Source organism: Haplochromis burtoni, unplaced genomic scaffold (assembly GCF_018398535.1).
Source record: "Haplochromis burtoni strain Fernald_Lab_line unplaced genomic scaffold, NCSU_Asbu1 Contig_296, whole genome shotgun sequence".
NCBI lineage: Eukaryota > Metazoa > Chordata > Actinopteri > Cichliformes > Cichlidae > Haplochromis > Haplochromis burtoni.
In genome coordinates, this window is record NW_024582657.1 from 386,212 (window position 1) to 400,959 (window position 14,748).

Sequence of the window (14,748 nt, forward strand, 5' to 3'; positions counted from 1 at the left end):
GTCCACATTGAAATATCTAAATTTGCTATACGAGGACATCAGTGACAGTTTCAGGGCGTGAACGTCATTCTACAACCAACTGACTCCCATCAACCCACACCTGTAGGACACACCTGCACAAATATAAAGGCATCTCTGTTACAAGTTATTGTGTTGTGAGCTAACATTTGCAGACAATATCCCCAACCTGTTTTTCTTAGCAGTGCGCCCAAGTGAATCACAGAGGTCACAAAAGCTTTAAAAATGTCAGCCTGCTCCAGAGTTTCCTATAGTTTGTAGTCTCCTGTCTATATCAGTGGTTTATTTCATGGTGAGCAGTGTTTACAAGCTATAGCTTTTAAAAGTTAATCAGGAGAAATGAAAAAAATAGCTTTTACTCCATTTTTGCACCTCACCAGCTGGTGACACCATAGGTGGCTGTCTAGTGTTCCTATGCCCAAAAAGTCACGCTTATGCTGTATCCTTGTCTAGGCACATGGTAATCCATGCCAAGTTTAGTCCTGGCACAAAAAGCACGGCTTATCCGTTAGTTCATTTAGAGTGTACACAAGAAAGCGTAAAAAAAGAAACACATAATATAAATAACCTGACGTGTCTGATGAGGTGAGATGCATCAGTGTTTTGTTTTGGACAAGGTTCAGTCTCCCACAGTGGCATGACATATAATTCCTGAATACTGAGTACAAAGAATTGAGCATCCAGTTCTCTGAGGGCTAAAAGATTATGTAAATCACTCATCTCGCGATCTCCCTCACCTTGTTTTGACCTTCACAAAAACACATTTGGTTGCATATGCAGCTGTCAAAACTGCCCACAACTAATTTGCAATACATACATGCAATGCTAAGCTCGGCCCACAGCCATCATAAATCTAGCTCAGTAATTTCTCTCAGCAGTTCACATTATCACTTGTTACAGAAATAAATAAATAATAATTAAAAAAAAAAGATTTTTCTTTCTCTTTACTATCAATTATTCAGATCTTTTAAACAATGAAGAGTCCAAAGCCCATATTTCACGTGTTAAACGCTGACATCTGCTGGGAGACTGTGTATTGACAGGTGTGTTTGTGTGTGTTTCAGTGAGTGGGCGGGTGTGATCTGCAGTAGCAGGGTGAACGAGGGTTACAATCAGGATGAAATCTGCTTAATCTCTGCTCTCTTTATCTGCCAGCCTTTATTTTACACCCCCCACCCCATAACTGACAACACCAGCACTGTTTTCATTTTACCAAGCAAATGCATGAATCACAAAATGTTTAATATTTACTTATTTCTAACTGTAATGTTTTCCATAAACAGTTTCATTATCACTATCTTGTTTATTTAGACTTTTGGATTTGCTCAAATCTTGACGGATCTTAACTGCAGCGTGTGCTTATTTGTGATGTAATAGGTTTCATATGAATCTGCAGCTCAAATCTGGCCAGCATTTCCAAATAATCCACCCCTTCACGCTGCATCCCTCTGCGTAACACTGTGACATAACCCCAGAGCTGCAGTTAGGAAGTGACCCTAAAGCAAAACATACAAAAGGCAAAAAAAAAAAAAAAAACCCACAAAAAAATCTCTGAATATATTGCTGACATGTATGTTGATATATATCCACAGCTAAGTATTTACTGTATAGTGTTATAAAACAGTGACAGTACCCCTTAAAAACACAATATTAACAATGTAGAATTTATTTAATGTTGTAAAGATTAACTTAATACGTACAAAATTCCGATAAATAACATCATAATGGTACTGCAATTCCCCGTGAGTGTTCAAATCGAATGATAATATCACACTAGGGTGTGCAAACGAGACAGGCGGAGGTGCCGAGATTAACCCGATGTGTCCATGACCTTAGTGTTTTTCTTCTGCTACTTCTTCTTTTTTTTCCTTTAAATAAAAAACAGCTCAGGTCGAAGCTGAGATGGTTTGCTTAAAAAAAAATTATTTAACAGTTCAGTCAGTATATTTGGCTTATAAAACTATCAAACTCATGCTCAGAGTCAAGTAAAACCAGTTCGTAAGACTAAGTAAAACCCAGTACAGAACAAACTGTGACACATTGCCTTGTTGAGCAATATAGACTGCAGAAGCAAGAGCAATGCAACAGCAAGTTTTTTGAGGTATCGGAGATTGACGTAAATCCTTTCACTTAGGTGTAGCCACCAAGCAGGAATCCTTTAAGCAAACCCGATCAAGTAGGTTGACAGAGAAAAGACTGGTAAATTAGACAAGAATGGATGCCTTAGCAGAGTCTGTCATACAGGTATCAAATCCTTTTTAACTGGGAAGACAGCCCACGTCAAGCCATCACCATGTGGGGGGTGAGCAGAGGGAAGGAGAACACGCGTCACCCAGTGACTAAAACCAAAAGACAAAAACAAAAGCAGAAATTACAAGAAGCACAAGGTAACATTAGTCACATAAGGTGCAGAAAACAAAACAGATTTCTGTTTCTTAGAAAACAGAAATCTGAGAGGGAGAGAGACAAACCTTCTCTTCTCCACACCTAAGAAGATTTTCCAGTTATTCAACCTGCTGTAGTTAAAGGGGTTTCTGTAAACCTGACAGAAAAACAAAAGAACAGGAACATGTTACAAATGACCAACGTCACTTTAACCAAAGGAAAAAATATATATTTTGAGGATTTGAAGTCTCCTATGTCTTATCACAACATAACCTTCACATTTTATTTATGTTCATGGCTACCTTTCCCCATTTGGCCATCCGCTTTGTTTCTTTGCTGTTGATATGTCTTTCAATACTCGTCTCTCCTCTGGAGATGAGAACTGCATGCCAGAAGGTCAAAGCTCCCAGTGCCACTCCCACTGTGCTGTTACAACAAAGCACAATTCACTTTATCCTCTGCATGGATGACAAAGACAACAATCCTGTTCTGATTCAACTCTACCTTTATACCCTACTGCTTTGAACAAGAAGTAAGAAGCAAAACGAGTGTTAGATTACATACCCAGAATCCTTCGACCGATAACACTTTCTTTTTTTTCCTCCTGCTATCTTCCTAAAGCAATGGTTAGATTTTTTTTATATTTCTTTGTAATTATCTTTAAATAATATCCATTAGCTCAATGCTCAAAAGGAAGAGTTTGTGACCCCCTTGGAATTACCAGGATTTTTGAATGGATTATTAAAATTATGTATTCAAATATGTCACAATTACAAATATAATCTATTACTTGACTGAAAAACTCTCATTTTAATTCCTTCGTTGAGGAAGAAGCCATAGTCCAGGCTGAATAACCCTTTTAAGTTAGCAGTTCAATCAGACTTTAGCAAAAACTTTGGACCAGTAAATATTTCTGCATGTCTTAACTGGATAGCCAGGCCACCATCCCAACTGGTTAAGGTCTTTAACTGTCACTCTGGGGGGTTTTTCCCCCTCAACTGTTCTGTTGTTTATTTTTTTATTTACATGTGTACTTGCTTGTTGTAACTATCCAACCTCTCCTAAGCGTCAGGCTTCTGTCCTGACATTCTCCCGAAAAGGTTTCTTGCCACAGTTTTGGATTCTCAGTCTGGGTCCTAACAAAGCAGCTCCAAATCATGATGCTAGCTCCACCATGCTTAGTGCATTTTTGTCTACCCATAAAATGCAGATCGGTGTCTTAGACGTGTTGTGGAACATCCAAGTGCATTGCAATTTAGCAAATTGGCTGTTACCATTTATTTGTACACACTTTCTTATTGTGAATAGATGAATACCCAAGTATTTAGATTTTTTTTCTACTCCACTAGAATTTTACTTCTAATGAACTGGAAAGTTCCAATCCTGACTGTGAACAACACGACATGACTACATTTAATCAGAAATCAGAAATCCTTGTAAGTCAGTTATTAAAGTTTTTCTTGCATGTATGTGTGAAAAAGCAACATAAAATGCACTTTTTACCTGGTGAGGACCCACATGTAGATGATGCTCTTATGAATCATCTTATCCTTAAATGTGTATGGAGGAGCAGGGGTCTGATAGTGGGTCTTTCCAAAACAAAAAACAAACAAAAAAAGATAAGTAACTGAAAAAAATAAAAAAAAATAAAATAAACTTAATAATGCTGTGTGTTGGCTTTTGAAGCGCTACCTGGCCAGAAGGAAGAAGCCCTATAAGCAGTCCCATCCCTGTTACCGGTATTCCAGGCTTTTCCAATTCCAAATGTTTGAAGTGCTAATGGAACAGCCCACAAACCCAAGCATTAAAGACAGAAAAAAAGCAGAGTCAATAAAGAAATGCTAAGGCCCCAAAGAGAAAGACACCAGACATGGAGGCTTTAAAACAAATCTAACTACAACAAAGCACCAGCAGACCTACAGGCAGCAACAGCCCGACTATCTCACCTCGAGTGCATTGTATGCATCTAGGAACAGGTTTCTCCCACTGATGCTACAGTAGACACAGCCCAAGGTCATGAAGAGACAGAAGGAGAAGAAGTAACGGTGATTAAAATGGCCCACACAGTTATTCAACCAGGCTGAGGTGCTGACATTAAGGAAAATTATGTCCATCTCTCTCTATAAACATATACATTTTCTGACGTGCTTCTGAAATAATAAGCTGGAATAAATTCAGCACAAAGGATACGACAATGATGGTCCATTTTCAAAATGCATCTGCAAAAGCAAGAGAAAAACATTAGTTTGATAATTGGTATTTTAGTTGTGTGATTTTTTTTTTTAAGGGAATGTATTCTAATCATATCTCAAACTGCAAAATAATAGTCTGGGAAGACTTAAAGCATGATAAGATTTTATGGAATGAAGATAGCAATACTAGAAAAACTAACCTAGAGATACAAGAAGTCAACTGTCAATGAAAACATCTTAATTTTGAATGTTGCGATTTGATGTAGTCACATTAAAGGTCTTGCAACCACCAACATACTTTAGCTTTGACATTCAAACACCTGATACTTATAAACATATAATAAAACAGATAAAAACTCACCTGTTACAGATCCCACAGTGGTGTGTTCTTGCTGGTTTAGGAATAATGCACTTTTTGCAGACTGATACAACTGGACCGTCATGTTTTTCCTACGACAAAATAAAAGTTTGTTTTGTTTTGTTTTTTTAAATACAAAATTGCCAGTTTAAAGTACAAAAAAAAAAACTGTAGCTGATATCTTACTGTAGGGGGATACCCAGGAGAGGTGTTGGCGGCTTTGTAGTAATGGAAAGCAATCATGATGAGGTTCCAATGTCCATAACAAACATGCCAAGCGATCCACGGAGGAGAGTAAGTGTTGAGGATCAGAGGCAGCAAGACCACATAGGCTATCCCCACGATGGAGCTGGTCAGTATCACCACCAGGTAAACAAACACCTTAAAGAAAAAAGAATGATCAGACAATGTGAGCAGTTATGCAGGAAATCACATTAGATCTACATTTAAAGCTACATCCAAGAACACACATTTTTTTCATTACTGTCAAAACCCTTGGTGCAGGCTACTATCAAAGAGATTGTATGTGCCTACCCCCTCTTGTATTTAGGTCAGGAGTGTCTACACCCCAGATCTGAAACATTTTAATGAGTGAGGATCTGTTGCTATCCAATAAGAAAGAGAATTGCCCCCGCGAAATGTTTGTTGTGCAGACTTGATATGACACTACCAATAATGATTATCTGAAGTTAGGGGGACTGTGATCATAGGAGCTTTGGTAGTTAACAAAATCAGACGTTCACAAAAAAAAAAGTCATTGTTTGTTGTTATTATACCACAAACAACAACTATGACTTGTGTATGGAAGATCATATTTTGACCAATTCCAAGAAGGTTAATGTCCTTATTTTCCATCACTGCAGTGGTCTCCAGAAAATAAACAAAAAAACAACAACAACAACAACAACTTTCTCATAACCATTTAAAAGCACACTCACCAGACCAAACCACCGGGTGACGTAATCCACAGTCAGGAAAACTGGTTCAAAGACTGAGTCAAAAACCACATCTGAGTCTGTGAGCGAGTTAAAGTAGAGTGATTTTGCCAGCAGTCTCATATAAGCCCATATTTCCCTAATCCACAAAGGAAGCCTGTTCTGTCCCCGCCTGCTACACAACCGCAGCCGCACACAGCGCAGCAGGTGAAACGCAGAGCTCGAACACCACCGCATTCTGCATTTGTAAAATCCAAGCACCTGCAGGAAGAAAGAAAACATTACGATTAATGAAAGTCAATCGTAAACTCTCACTTCCACACCTCTCCCAACCTGACGTGCAAGACTTAAAAAATGTGAGGAATGTGTATGCTGCTATGTCTAACGCAAATTTCATATGTACAACAGGAATAATAAAAAAAGGAATTCAACACAATTTGGCAACACAAAAGGAAAATGATAAGTTTGTTGATAACAAACAACCCAAGCCCCAAGGATACTCCATTTACTCTTGCCTATAAGAAAAATAAATACATAGTTAACGGCAGCTGAAAAAGAGAGAACACGTCTGCCCTAATCAGCTCGGTTGAGCAATGTCTAACTTACCAATAGGTGAATTTCAGAGCCAGACAACTTGGACTTCTTTTTCCCAGTGAATTTGTTTTGACCGCTAGTGATATCAGTTTCAGAGAGCTGACACCTAAACTACTTCATTAGGTACGACTAAAGGCGTGAGTGAAAGAGCCAGAGCATTTGCAGGTACATACAACAGAAATGCACAGGTAACCAGAAGAACATGTGTTTCCAACATGTACCAGTCTTGCTGTGCTGCATTCCAGACAGGGTGGAGTCTGGGTGGAGGCTTTTGGCAGCTAGATAAGGTGAGAGGGGGACAATGATTTTTGTTGTGGAGTAGGCTGGTCACCTGCAGTTAATGACAAGCAAGCCAAAAACCACTGCATGGCGATCAGCCATAGCTGTCACCTCCCTGAATAAAGTAACACTCAATGTGTCCATAAGACATGTTGTTGTGAATACTCTCCGTGAGTCATAGCGCTCCCAAATCCCTTATTTTTTGGATGTCACATACTGCTCTCCTTTTCAAATATTCGTCTCGCGCCGTGCATCATATTTTACTGATATTTTACAACATTTCTTTTTTACTCACTGTTTTATGAAGACGAGACCCCCACCGAGACCACCCCTCCCGTCAACATTTTCAAAAGGAAGACAAAAAACGGGATTATAGCCACATATTAGCGAGGAGGAGCAGGATCACGGACCTGTGACAGTTAAGAGCGGAATCCTCCAATTAATGCGCATGCGCTGGAACACCACCGAACGGCATCGTGGTAGTCTGAGTCAGGAAGTGATTTCAACAGTTATTTTACTTCAGGACTTGACATTTATGTTTCTGAATTTTCTGTATTTTATGTTATAACACGTACACATACGTATAACGATTCGGCTACATGCATAACTGAAATATAACATATAGCATAACTGGTGGGGGGGGGGTCTCAGACTTTTGGGACATGTAGTTTTTTATCCATAGCAGCCTTGCTAGCTACGCATGCCATGTGAGCCAGCCTTTGGTAGAACCTGTTTGAAACTGTGATACAAATCTTCTATCCTCAAACTTAGTGAACGGTGGTGTCAGTCAGCATGTCGTTTTGTTTTAACTTCGACCTTCCAGCACAAACAACAGACCCCGGAGACGTGGATGGAAATGAATTGCAGCACGGAAATAAAGATCATGCTGTCGTATCTGTGAGTAACATTAGCTTACCTATGATGTGCCATAGCTTAAGTTACTCAGAGTGCTCTAAGTACCGCCGCGTAACTAGTAATAGCAGAAGTAACGTTCAAGCTAGCAATTGCGGTGCTGTAAAGCAAGTTTAGACTTGGACCCTCTGCGAGAGTGTGGGAAGAACATTTATGGCTGCAGGCAGAAAACTTACAAAGCCCCAGAAATGTATCTGTCTGTCATAAATGCCTTTATGTAAGTTAGTTGCCTTTATGTTAGTAACAACAGCACTGCTTTCCTATTCTTTTCCTATAACTTCCCATTATTTGTGATCCTTTGATAAAAAATATCAAAGGATCACAAATAAGCCCGGGGCAACATCGAAAGAGAGCAAAAATAATAAGGTTCTTGAACATTATAGTTTATTTTTTAACTGTGGAAAATCATCTGTAATAAAGCAATTGACTACAAGTACAGCAGACAAAATCTGCCTAGGTTTGCCTACATTTCAATATATTCTGTGATCTGTACATTAGAATAGATTACATCTAAACACGTGAATAAATATTTAAAAGCTGATATGAAAAAATATTGATTAAAAATACATCTAGTTTACTGCTATAAATGATAAATAATTCCGAAAGTCTTTAAGTAGAAAAATGAGAAGAGATTTGTGTAACATTTACCAATTGTAATGTAGAATAAATAATTTAGATTTTTTTTTTTAAAGACAAGCAAATAGAAGCTTTTTTTTCCGCCTGCATGGCAGCCCTGTCAAAATTATATTTAGATAAGACTTAACATTAAATCAAAGTGTAGAATAGTCCAAAAACAATTGTGAAGATAAACGTATAGAGGGGCGTCGGTGTAACGGTTAGCGCATTCCCTTAACAAACCAAAGGTTGGTGGTTTGATTCCAGCGAAATGCACAAATCCTCTTTGGGGTTACAAGTAAAAACATCCCACAGAAAAAGAAGCCAAATCAAACATACAGCCCTAAACTCTGCGGCGACCCCTTGTGACGAGGGAGCAGCCAAAGTTAGCTTTAATTTGTAAAGATAAACCTGTCTTATGTGAAAGGGGACAAAGGTAAAAATCCATTCTCACTAAAGCACACGCTGTTCAATTAAACGATGCTGTAAATTCTGACCGCATGAGCTTTAAAAAAGCAATAAAAATTCTTTAATTTTGTGTGCATCCACTAGAGAGCGTAGGCTGTTAACATCTGCTTGTTAACATTACAGGATAAGGCATGTTAAAGCGGAAACAATCCAAATTGTTAAAGTACTGTGTGCTTTGTTATTGTTATATATGACACAAAACTTCTGAGGTATGCAACAGACTTTACTGGCATTTAAATCTAAACTGTTCAGCTCCACTGAGTTAGACGACATGAGCATTTACACCTACCAGTCCAGAGAAGCAAACGTCATTTCAGTCACGGTGACTCACATGGCTGATGCATAACATTCTCATGTTTGAGTGATTTATCAGTCAACTGACCTTTTACATCATTATTACAAGAAAACAAATCACAGTGGTAAAAGCATACTATACCTGGTATGTACACACAGAATTGAGTAAATCTTTGTTACAACATTTGAATAGACTAATTAATTTTAAACCAAACAACAGACTTTTATGTTTTAATAACTGACATTGTTGCATTTTATAGGTCCCAAAGAAGATTTCGCAACATTTATGTGCAGATGTTAGCCATTCTTACAGTAACATCAAGCCACCCCCCATTTTCAGTGTAACTGTCAAAGCGGTTTTAACATCACCACTAGTTATGACATTTTTCCATCTTTTTTCCTGCATGCCCCACTTCATCCATCCATATTTTGCTTGAAGCAGGGTTGTGGAGCAGCTGGAGCCTATCCCAGCTTTCACAGGGCAGGAGGAAGGGTGCGTTGTGGAGAGGCTACCATTCTCTTACAGGGCTAACATAGAAAGAAAAATAACTATGCGTGCTTGTTTTTACACCTACAGCAAAATTTATAATCGCCAATTAACCTAACATAAAACTCCACACAAAGCCATGTGTGTGGAGTTTCAAACCCAGGACTTTCTTCCTGTGCGACAACAGGAAGACAGTTAACCACCACACCACTGTGCCGCCTGTGCTCCACTTCAGAAAATGAAAAAACGTTAGAACGCTACATACCAAAATATTTGTTACTCATTAACACTAACTTTAATAAATAAAACTGCGTTATTGTGAAACGGAAAACTCTTGTTCATGTCACAACATGTGACCATCACCCACATACATTGCTGAGGCGTGTGGTTTTATTATCAACTGTGCATACTGCTTTCTGTTTGCAGGTAGAGGACGGCCCCAAACCAGCACAACCAGTAAAAGAGGCCAGCGAGCACTTTCCGCCATCCGATCCACAGTTCCTCCTTATGGATGCCATCTTTGAAACGGTTACAGTTGGAACTCTTCCTCCTCTGCACTTCCTCAATGAGACTGTTTTTGAGAAGACTGCGTCAGAGAGAGAGGACAGAGAAAAAATTCTTTCACGCACAGCGGAGCAGAAGTCTGACCTCATCTCTGGTGTGTACGAGGGAGGGCTGAAGGTGTGGGAGTGCACGTATGACCTTCTGGAGTTGATTGAGAAAGATGGAGAGACCTTTGGGGGGAAGGCGGTTTTGGATTTGGGCTGTGGCGCAGGGCTGCTGGGAATACTGGCTCTGAAGAGGGGAGCCAGTCAGGTCCACTTCCAAGATTATAACAGTACAGTCATTGAACAGCTCACAGTGCCAAATGTAATGCTAAACTGCCAAGAGGATGATGAAGTAGACAGTGAAGATGACAAAGAAGGGAGTGGTAAGGGAAAAATGAAGGAGGAAGATGGTTCTAAAAAGAAGGCGAAAGGGCAGAAGGAGATCACAGAAAACAACCCACCTCCTAAGAAGCGAGCCATAGACTTAGCCCAGCACTCATTACTAACCAGGTGTCATTTTTACTCTGGTGACTGGAGCACATTTCTCGCTTTGGTTCTAAAGGCAGATCCACCACCCAAATATGATCTTATATTCACATCAGAGACTATCTACAACACTGCGTACTACCCTGCTCTACACGAGACCCTGCGCAAACTGTTGGCACCAGATGGTCTGGTCTACCTCGCCACCAAATCTCACTACTTTGGTGTAGGTGGTGGACTACATCTCTTTGAAACATTTGTGGAGCAGAGGGATGTTTTCTCTGTGGATCATCTGTGGGATGGAGAAGAAGGACTTCAGAGACATGTAGTAGTACTGCGTTTTAAAAAGTCAAAGGATGCTTGAGTAAGGAATGTCAGGAACTTTTTATCTGTAATTGATTTATTGATGAAAAACTGAATGAAAATAAAAAATAGAGCAAGGCTATTGCTTGATTATTGTGTGCAGTCCTGAATCAGCCAGCTGTGTCGTTATGACTCCTGTCTTTATTTTGGTATGTTAAAACTGCCGTGGTTAAACAAGGAAAAGCTGCAATGAAAACACACTATTGGCTCATATTTGCTCTTTTGTTACCTACACCTTCTTTCACTTCCTATATCGAAATTTGAATATGTCTGCCAGTAACTGAAGTGCAGTTGAAAGGGGCTGTTACAGGTCTTTAGATGCATGGAGAGGAAAGAAAGGAAATGGGCTCAGTGACCTTTGCGAGTGATTTCCCCAGTGTTCAAACACCAGCATGAAAGCCAGGCTTGTTTCTGAAGTCCAGCACAAAATGTCAATTGCAACTTATCCCACTAGCTCAAGGATGTAGTTTGAAAGTGGATTCTGGAGTCACTGAACATCAATGGTGGGACTCTGTGGGGTCTCTGTAGCTCTTATTCTACTGGTTTCCTTTCAGTGAAGTTCACCACATAATCTGGCAACAGTGCAAAATTAAAAAAAAAAAACATTTTTGAAAATGTCTACACATATGCCTATGCAGGAAGTATGGGCAAATATCCATCCAAAATCAAGAAAGGGAATTTTGCTGTAATTTTTCCATCTCCATGTGGAATCCCCTTTTTGTCCAGCTCAAGGAAATCCGTCTACTTTTTTTCGAATAGGGCTTTTTTTTCTGGGGAAGTATGCCTCAAGTCCAGACCAGTTTCTCGCATTTGAGGTGACTACATAAGAGGATGAGGAAGTCAGAGGGTTTTCACAGGGTCACTCGGCAATGAAACTGAATAACACTGCCTGATGTGTTGTTCTGAAATTGTCGTTTTAGCCCGCCAACCCGGTCTCATCCGTGTGACTAAATACAACCTGTACGTGTGTCGTGTTTGACTATGATCGGAAAGCAAACAAAGGTTCTTTTACAATACAGCCCTATCAGACCCCACCTGAATAGATGACTCCAGCTACACAAACATTCTCAAGAATCTATCTCATCCTAAACATACCCGTGACGTCAGCACTGTAGAGACCCGCTGATAAAATAATATTTAGCAAAGATTAAGAAAAAAGAAAAACTTTTAGGAAACATAATGTCACCAGCTCTAACATGACTGTGCATTTCAACACCCACAGTGTGTGGACAGAATTTCCAGCAGCTTATTATGTAAATATACTGTAGTGTTAAACGCTATTTCACTCAGAGAAACATAAAATACACCAAACATGGTTTCTGTTTGCATATGCCTGGCCGGCAAACTTCCACTGTGTCCGCTTCGTCATCGTCTCTCATCTTGACAGCTGTTCAGGGCCTGTGGGGGAATTCCTGGCCCCTCCAGTAGACACAGCCTTTCCCCTGCTTACTTTATGGGAACAAGGGGGCAGGGCAAGTCAGATGGTTTTCCTCAGAAACTATTATGTGTTGATTCACTGTGAGGGGGCGTGTTTTACACTCCCACTGCTTCCTTCTTACTGGGAAGTGACTGTCGGGCTTACCGTACAGAGGGAGTGTATGAAAAACAGAGAGGAGGGAGGATGATGGGTGATGTGAAAGGTGGCAAGATATTTAAGTGCTTCTTTCTGTGAATGTCAGACAGTGTGCTGCATCCATCCCTGGGACCTGGAGGACATTGGGGAGCGAGCAGAATGTGCAGGTGATTTGAGGAGGAATGTATATTTGCCGAGTTTGAAGAAGCCTGCTGCTTTCTTTCTGGTGAGATGGGACTGCGAAAGTGTGTTGTTTTTAAAGCTTGACTATGAAATAATCCTGGGAGGCCTTTATGAGGAGGTTTGTTTATGACATAACCAGGATCAGGAAAGGAAATCAATGAAACCGAGGTAAGTATATTAAAAGAAAACTCTCAGTATGGTCAAATCGAGTGTGTGGTTTTCAAAAAGCTTATACAAAATGACATGTGTTTTTTGGGTGTGTGGGGGGGTTGAACATTTTTTAATTAGGTCAAAGAAATGCTAACTTCTTCATTCTTTGAGCAAAAAGCAAATGAAGGCTTTTAAACCTGCCACACTGTGAAATTTTTTTGATGTAGACTTTGAAGAAACAGTTAATGATCTCATAGGGGATTGGCCTTGTCTAGTGATAGGCCGTAGAACCGGTTGTTTCCCAGTCCAACTGCCGGAAAGATATGAGTTTCCTGAACATACTCAGGTGTGGCCTTCCTTCGAAAGTTCATCGTGCTGTACTGTACCTTAAAAGAATGCACCATCATAATGGATAAACTTGGATTGAGATAACACAGACAAATTATCTTCACTGTATCTTCACTGTCAACATTGACTCCAGGCCTTGAATGAGGTGTGGGGTGGTGGTGGTGGGGGGTTTCTTTCTTTTTCTCTTGTTAAATAAAAGAGGCGAGTCTATCACAGTCAGTTAATAGCATACTTACTTTGCAGGGTTCAAAGATACGTCGACTAACTGTATGTCACTAATCACACAGTCCTAAAGCGCTTTTACTGGGAGTGTACTGCTGTAACTGATGAGTCATTTCATGCCTTGACCAGAGCACTATCACCACGATCTGATTCAGTGCTTCCAGTGGACAGACTTGCATTTCAGTAGTTTTGAAGCATTTCCAGGAACACAGATGAAAAAAAAAAAACAGTTGGATTGCTCAAATGATCCTGAAACTCTCCATATGTTCTCTAACCACAGAATCATTTCCGTTCTTCGGAGCTTGTTTCCCACTTTACTTTCATTTTCAACGTATAAAAAAAACACCTCTTAACCCCTGCAAATTAACAGCATTTTTTTTTCAACGACTTCATACACCACTTTGTTAAGCAAATGTTAAATGTGACTAATCCCTTCAGTTGCCACAGTAATGACCTCTTGCTCAATCTTACTCTGGAAGAAGTACAGCTGACGTTATCATTTCATCATTACCCAGCCTTTCTTCAGAAATTGGGATCGGTAACCTAACCCCAACATGCTTCTCAACATGTGTCACTTAACTGCAGCCGACATTTATTGTGAAGTTTTTAGAGTTTACTAATTTTATTATTCTTATAGTTGGCTTTTTTTTTCATTATTTAATGGGAGAATTAATGACATGTTAAAAGAGTTAGTATTGAAGTATGAGCTGTGTAAATCGATAAAGCCATTCAAGGTTCCAGAAGTGCCCGAAGAACAGATTTTAATGTGTGCTCTACTATGAGAACTGAATTCCATAGATGGTGACATCTTCAGGTGTCATCTATGGGCTCAGTTCTTCTGGCATGGTACTAGTTTGTCAGCCGTACGGCGCAGCACCAGAATGCCGAAGTTACCACCGTGTGAAATCAATAAAATAATGCTTGGTGTTAAGTTTGTATGGAGATTCCTGTGAATGAGGAGTTAATTTTTAATTGCACATATTATTGCTGTGAATAAAGCATACATTTTGAAATGACTAATGTGTTTCTCAGTATTATTATAAAGTGTCATTATGTATTGTTAATAAACCCAATCAAAAGTCAACCGTATTTGTGGGGATTTTATTAATTAATAGCAATTTTTTAAAAGGAAAAATTATGGTAAAAAGTATGTCAGAAAGTTCAAGAGCTGCTCTGCTACGTATTTAATGCTGATATAATTTTACCAGCTCTTGCAGCATTTCGGCATTATTAAGCTATAGCCATTCTAAAGTTAAAAATGTTAAACACACACACATATGTGTGTGTGTGTGTGTGTGTGTGTGTGTGTGTGTGTGTGTGTGTGTGTGTGTGTGTGTGTGT

The 14,748-nt window shown here is 39.5% G+C and overlaps 2 protein-coding genes across 5 annotated transcripts; one reads left to right on the forward strand and one right to left on the reverse strand.

Moving 5' to 3' along the window:
• Positions 1-1,538: 1,538 nt before the first annotated feature.
• On the reverse strand, positions 1,539-7,238 carry zdhhc16a (zinc finger DHHC-type palmitoyltransferase 16a). 4 transcript variants are annotated; one of them, XM_014339539.2, is made up of 11 exons: positions 7,172-7,238; positions 5,892-6,149; positions 5,140-5,334; positions 4,957-5,045; positions 4,594-4,622; positions 4,350-4,483; positions 4,096-4,179; positions 3,907-3,992; positions 2,706-2,829; positions 2,490-2,560; positions 1,539-2,357 (listed from the first exon to the last, which is right to left on the reverse strand). In XM_014339539.2, exons 2-11 carry the CDS (start codon positions 6,123-6,125, stop codon positions 2,255-2,257), a joined length of 1,149 nt encoding a protein of 382 aa, XP_014195025.1. In that variant the 5' UTR covers positions 6,126-6,149; positions 7,172-7,238; the 3' UTR covers positions 1,539-2,254. The 4 variants fall into 4 exon arrangements, with proteins under 4 accessions (XP_014195025.1, XP_005940717.1, XP_014195024.1 ...); XM_005940655.3 differs by having other exon boundaries at positions 7,057-7,211; XM_014339538.2 differs by lacking the exon at positions 7,172-7,238 and adding an exon at positions 6,495-7,040.
• Positions 7,239-7,336: 98 nt separating this feature from the next.
• On the forward strand, positions 7,337-14,491 carry mettl18 (methyltransferase like 18). The gene is made up of 2 exons (XM_005940657.3): positions 7,337-7,658; positions 9,964-14,491. The coding sequence occupies exons 1-2, from the start codon at positions 7,554-7,556 to the stop codon at positions 10,930-10,932; spliced, it is 1,074 nt and encodes a 357-aa protein (XP_005940719.1). The 5' UTR covers positions 7,337-7,553; the 3' UTR covers positions 10,933-14,491.
• The last annotated feature ends 257 nt before the right edge of the window (positions 14,492-14,748 follow it).

Coding starts and splice junctions, on each gene's coding strand:
- zdhhc16a (XM_014339539.2), bottom strand. CDS start 6,125: ATGCGGTGGTGTTCGAGCTCTGCGTTTCACCTGCTGCGCTGTGTGCGG. Junction 5,335..5,891: donor TCACCCGGTGGTTTGGTCTG/GTGAGTGTGCTT, acceptor TTTTTCTTTAAG/GTGTTTGTTTACCTGGTGGT. Junction 4,484..4,593: donor GAAAATGGACCATCATTGTC/GTATCCTTTGTG, acceptor TCAGCACCTCAG/CCTGGTTGAATAACTGTGTG.
- mettl18 (XM_005940657.3), top strand. CDS start 7,554: ATGTCGTTTTGTTTTAACTTCGACCTTCCAGCACAAACAACAGACCCC. Junction 7,659..9,963: donor AAGATCATGCTGTCGTATCT/GTGAGTAACATT, acceptor TTCTGTTTGCAG/GTAGAGGACGGCCCCAAACC.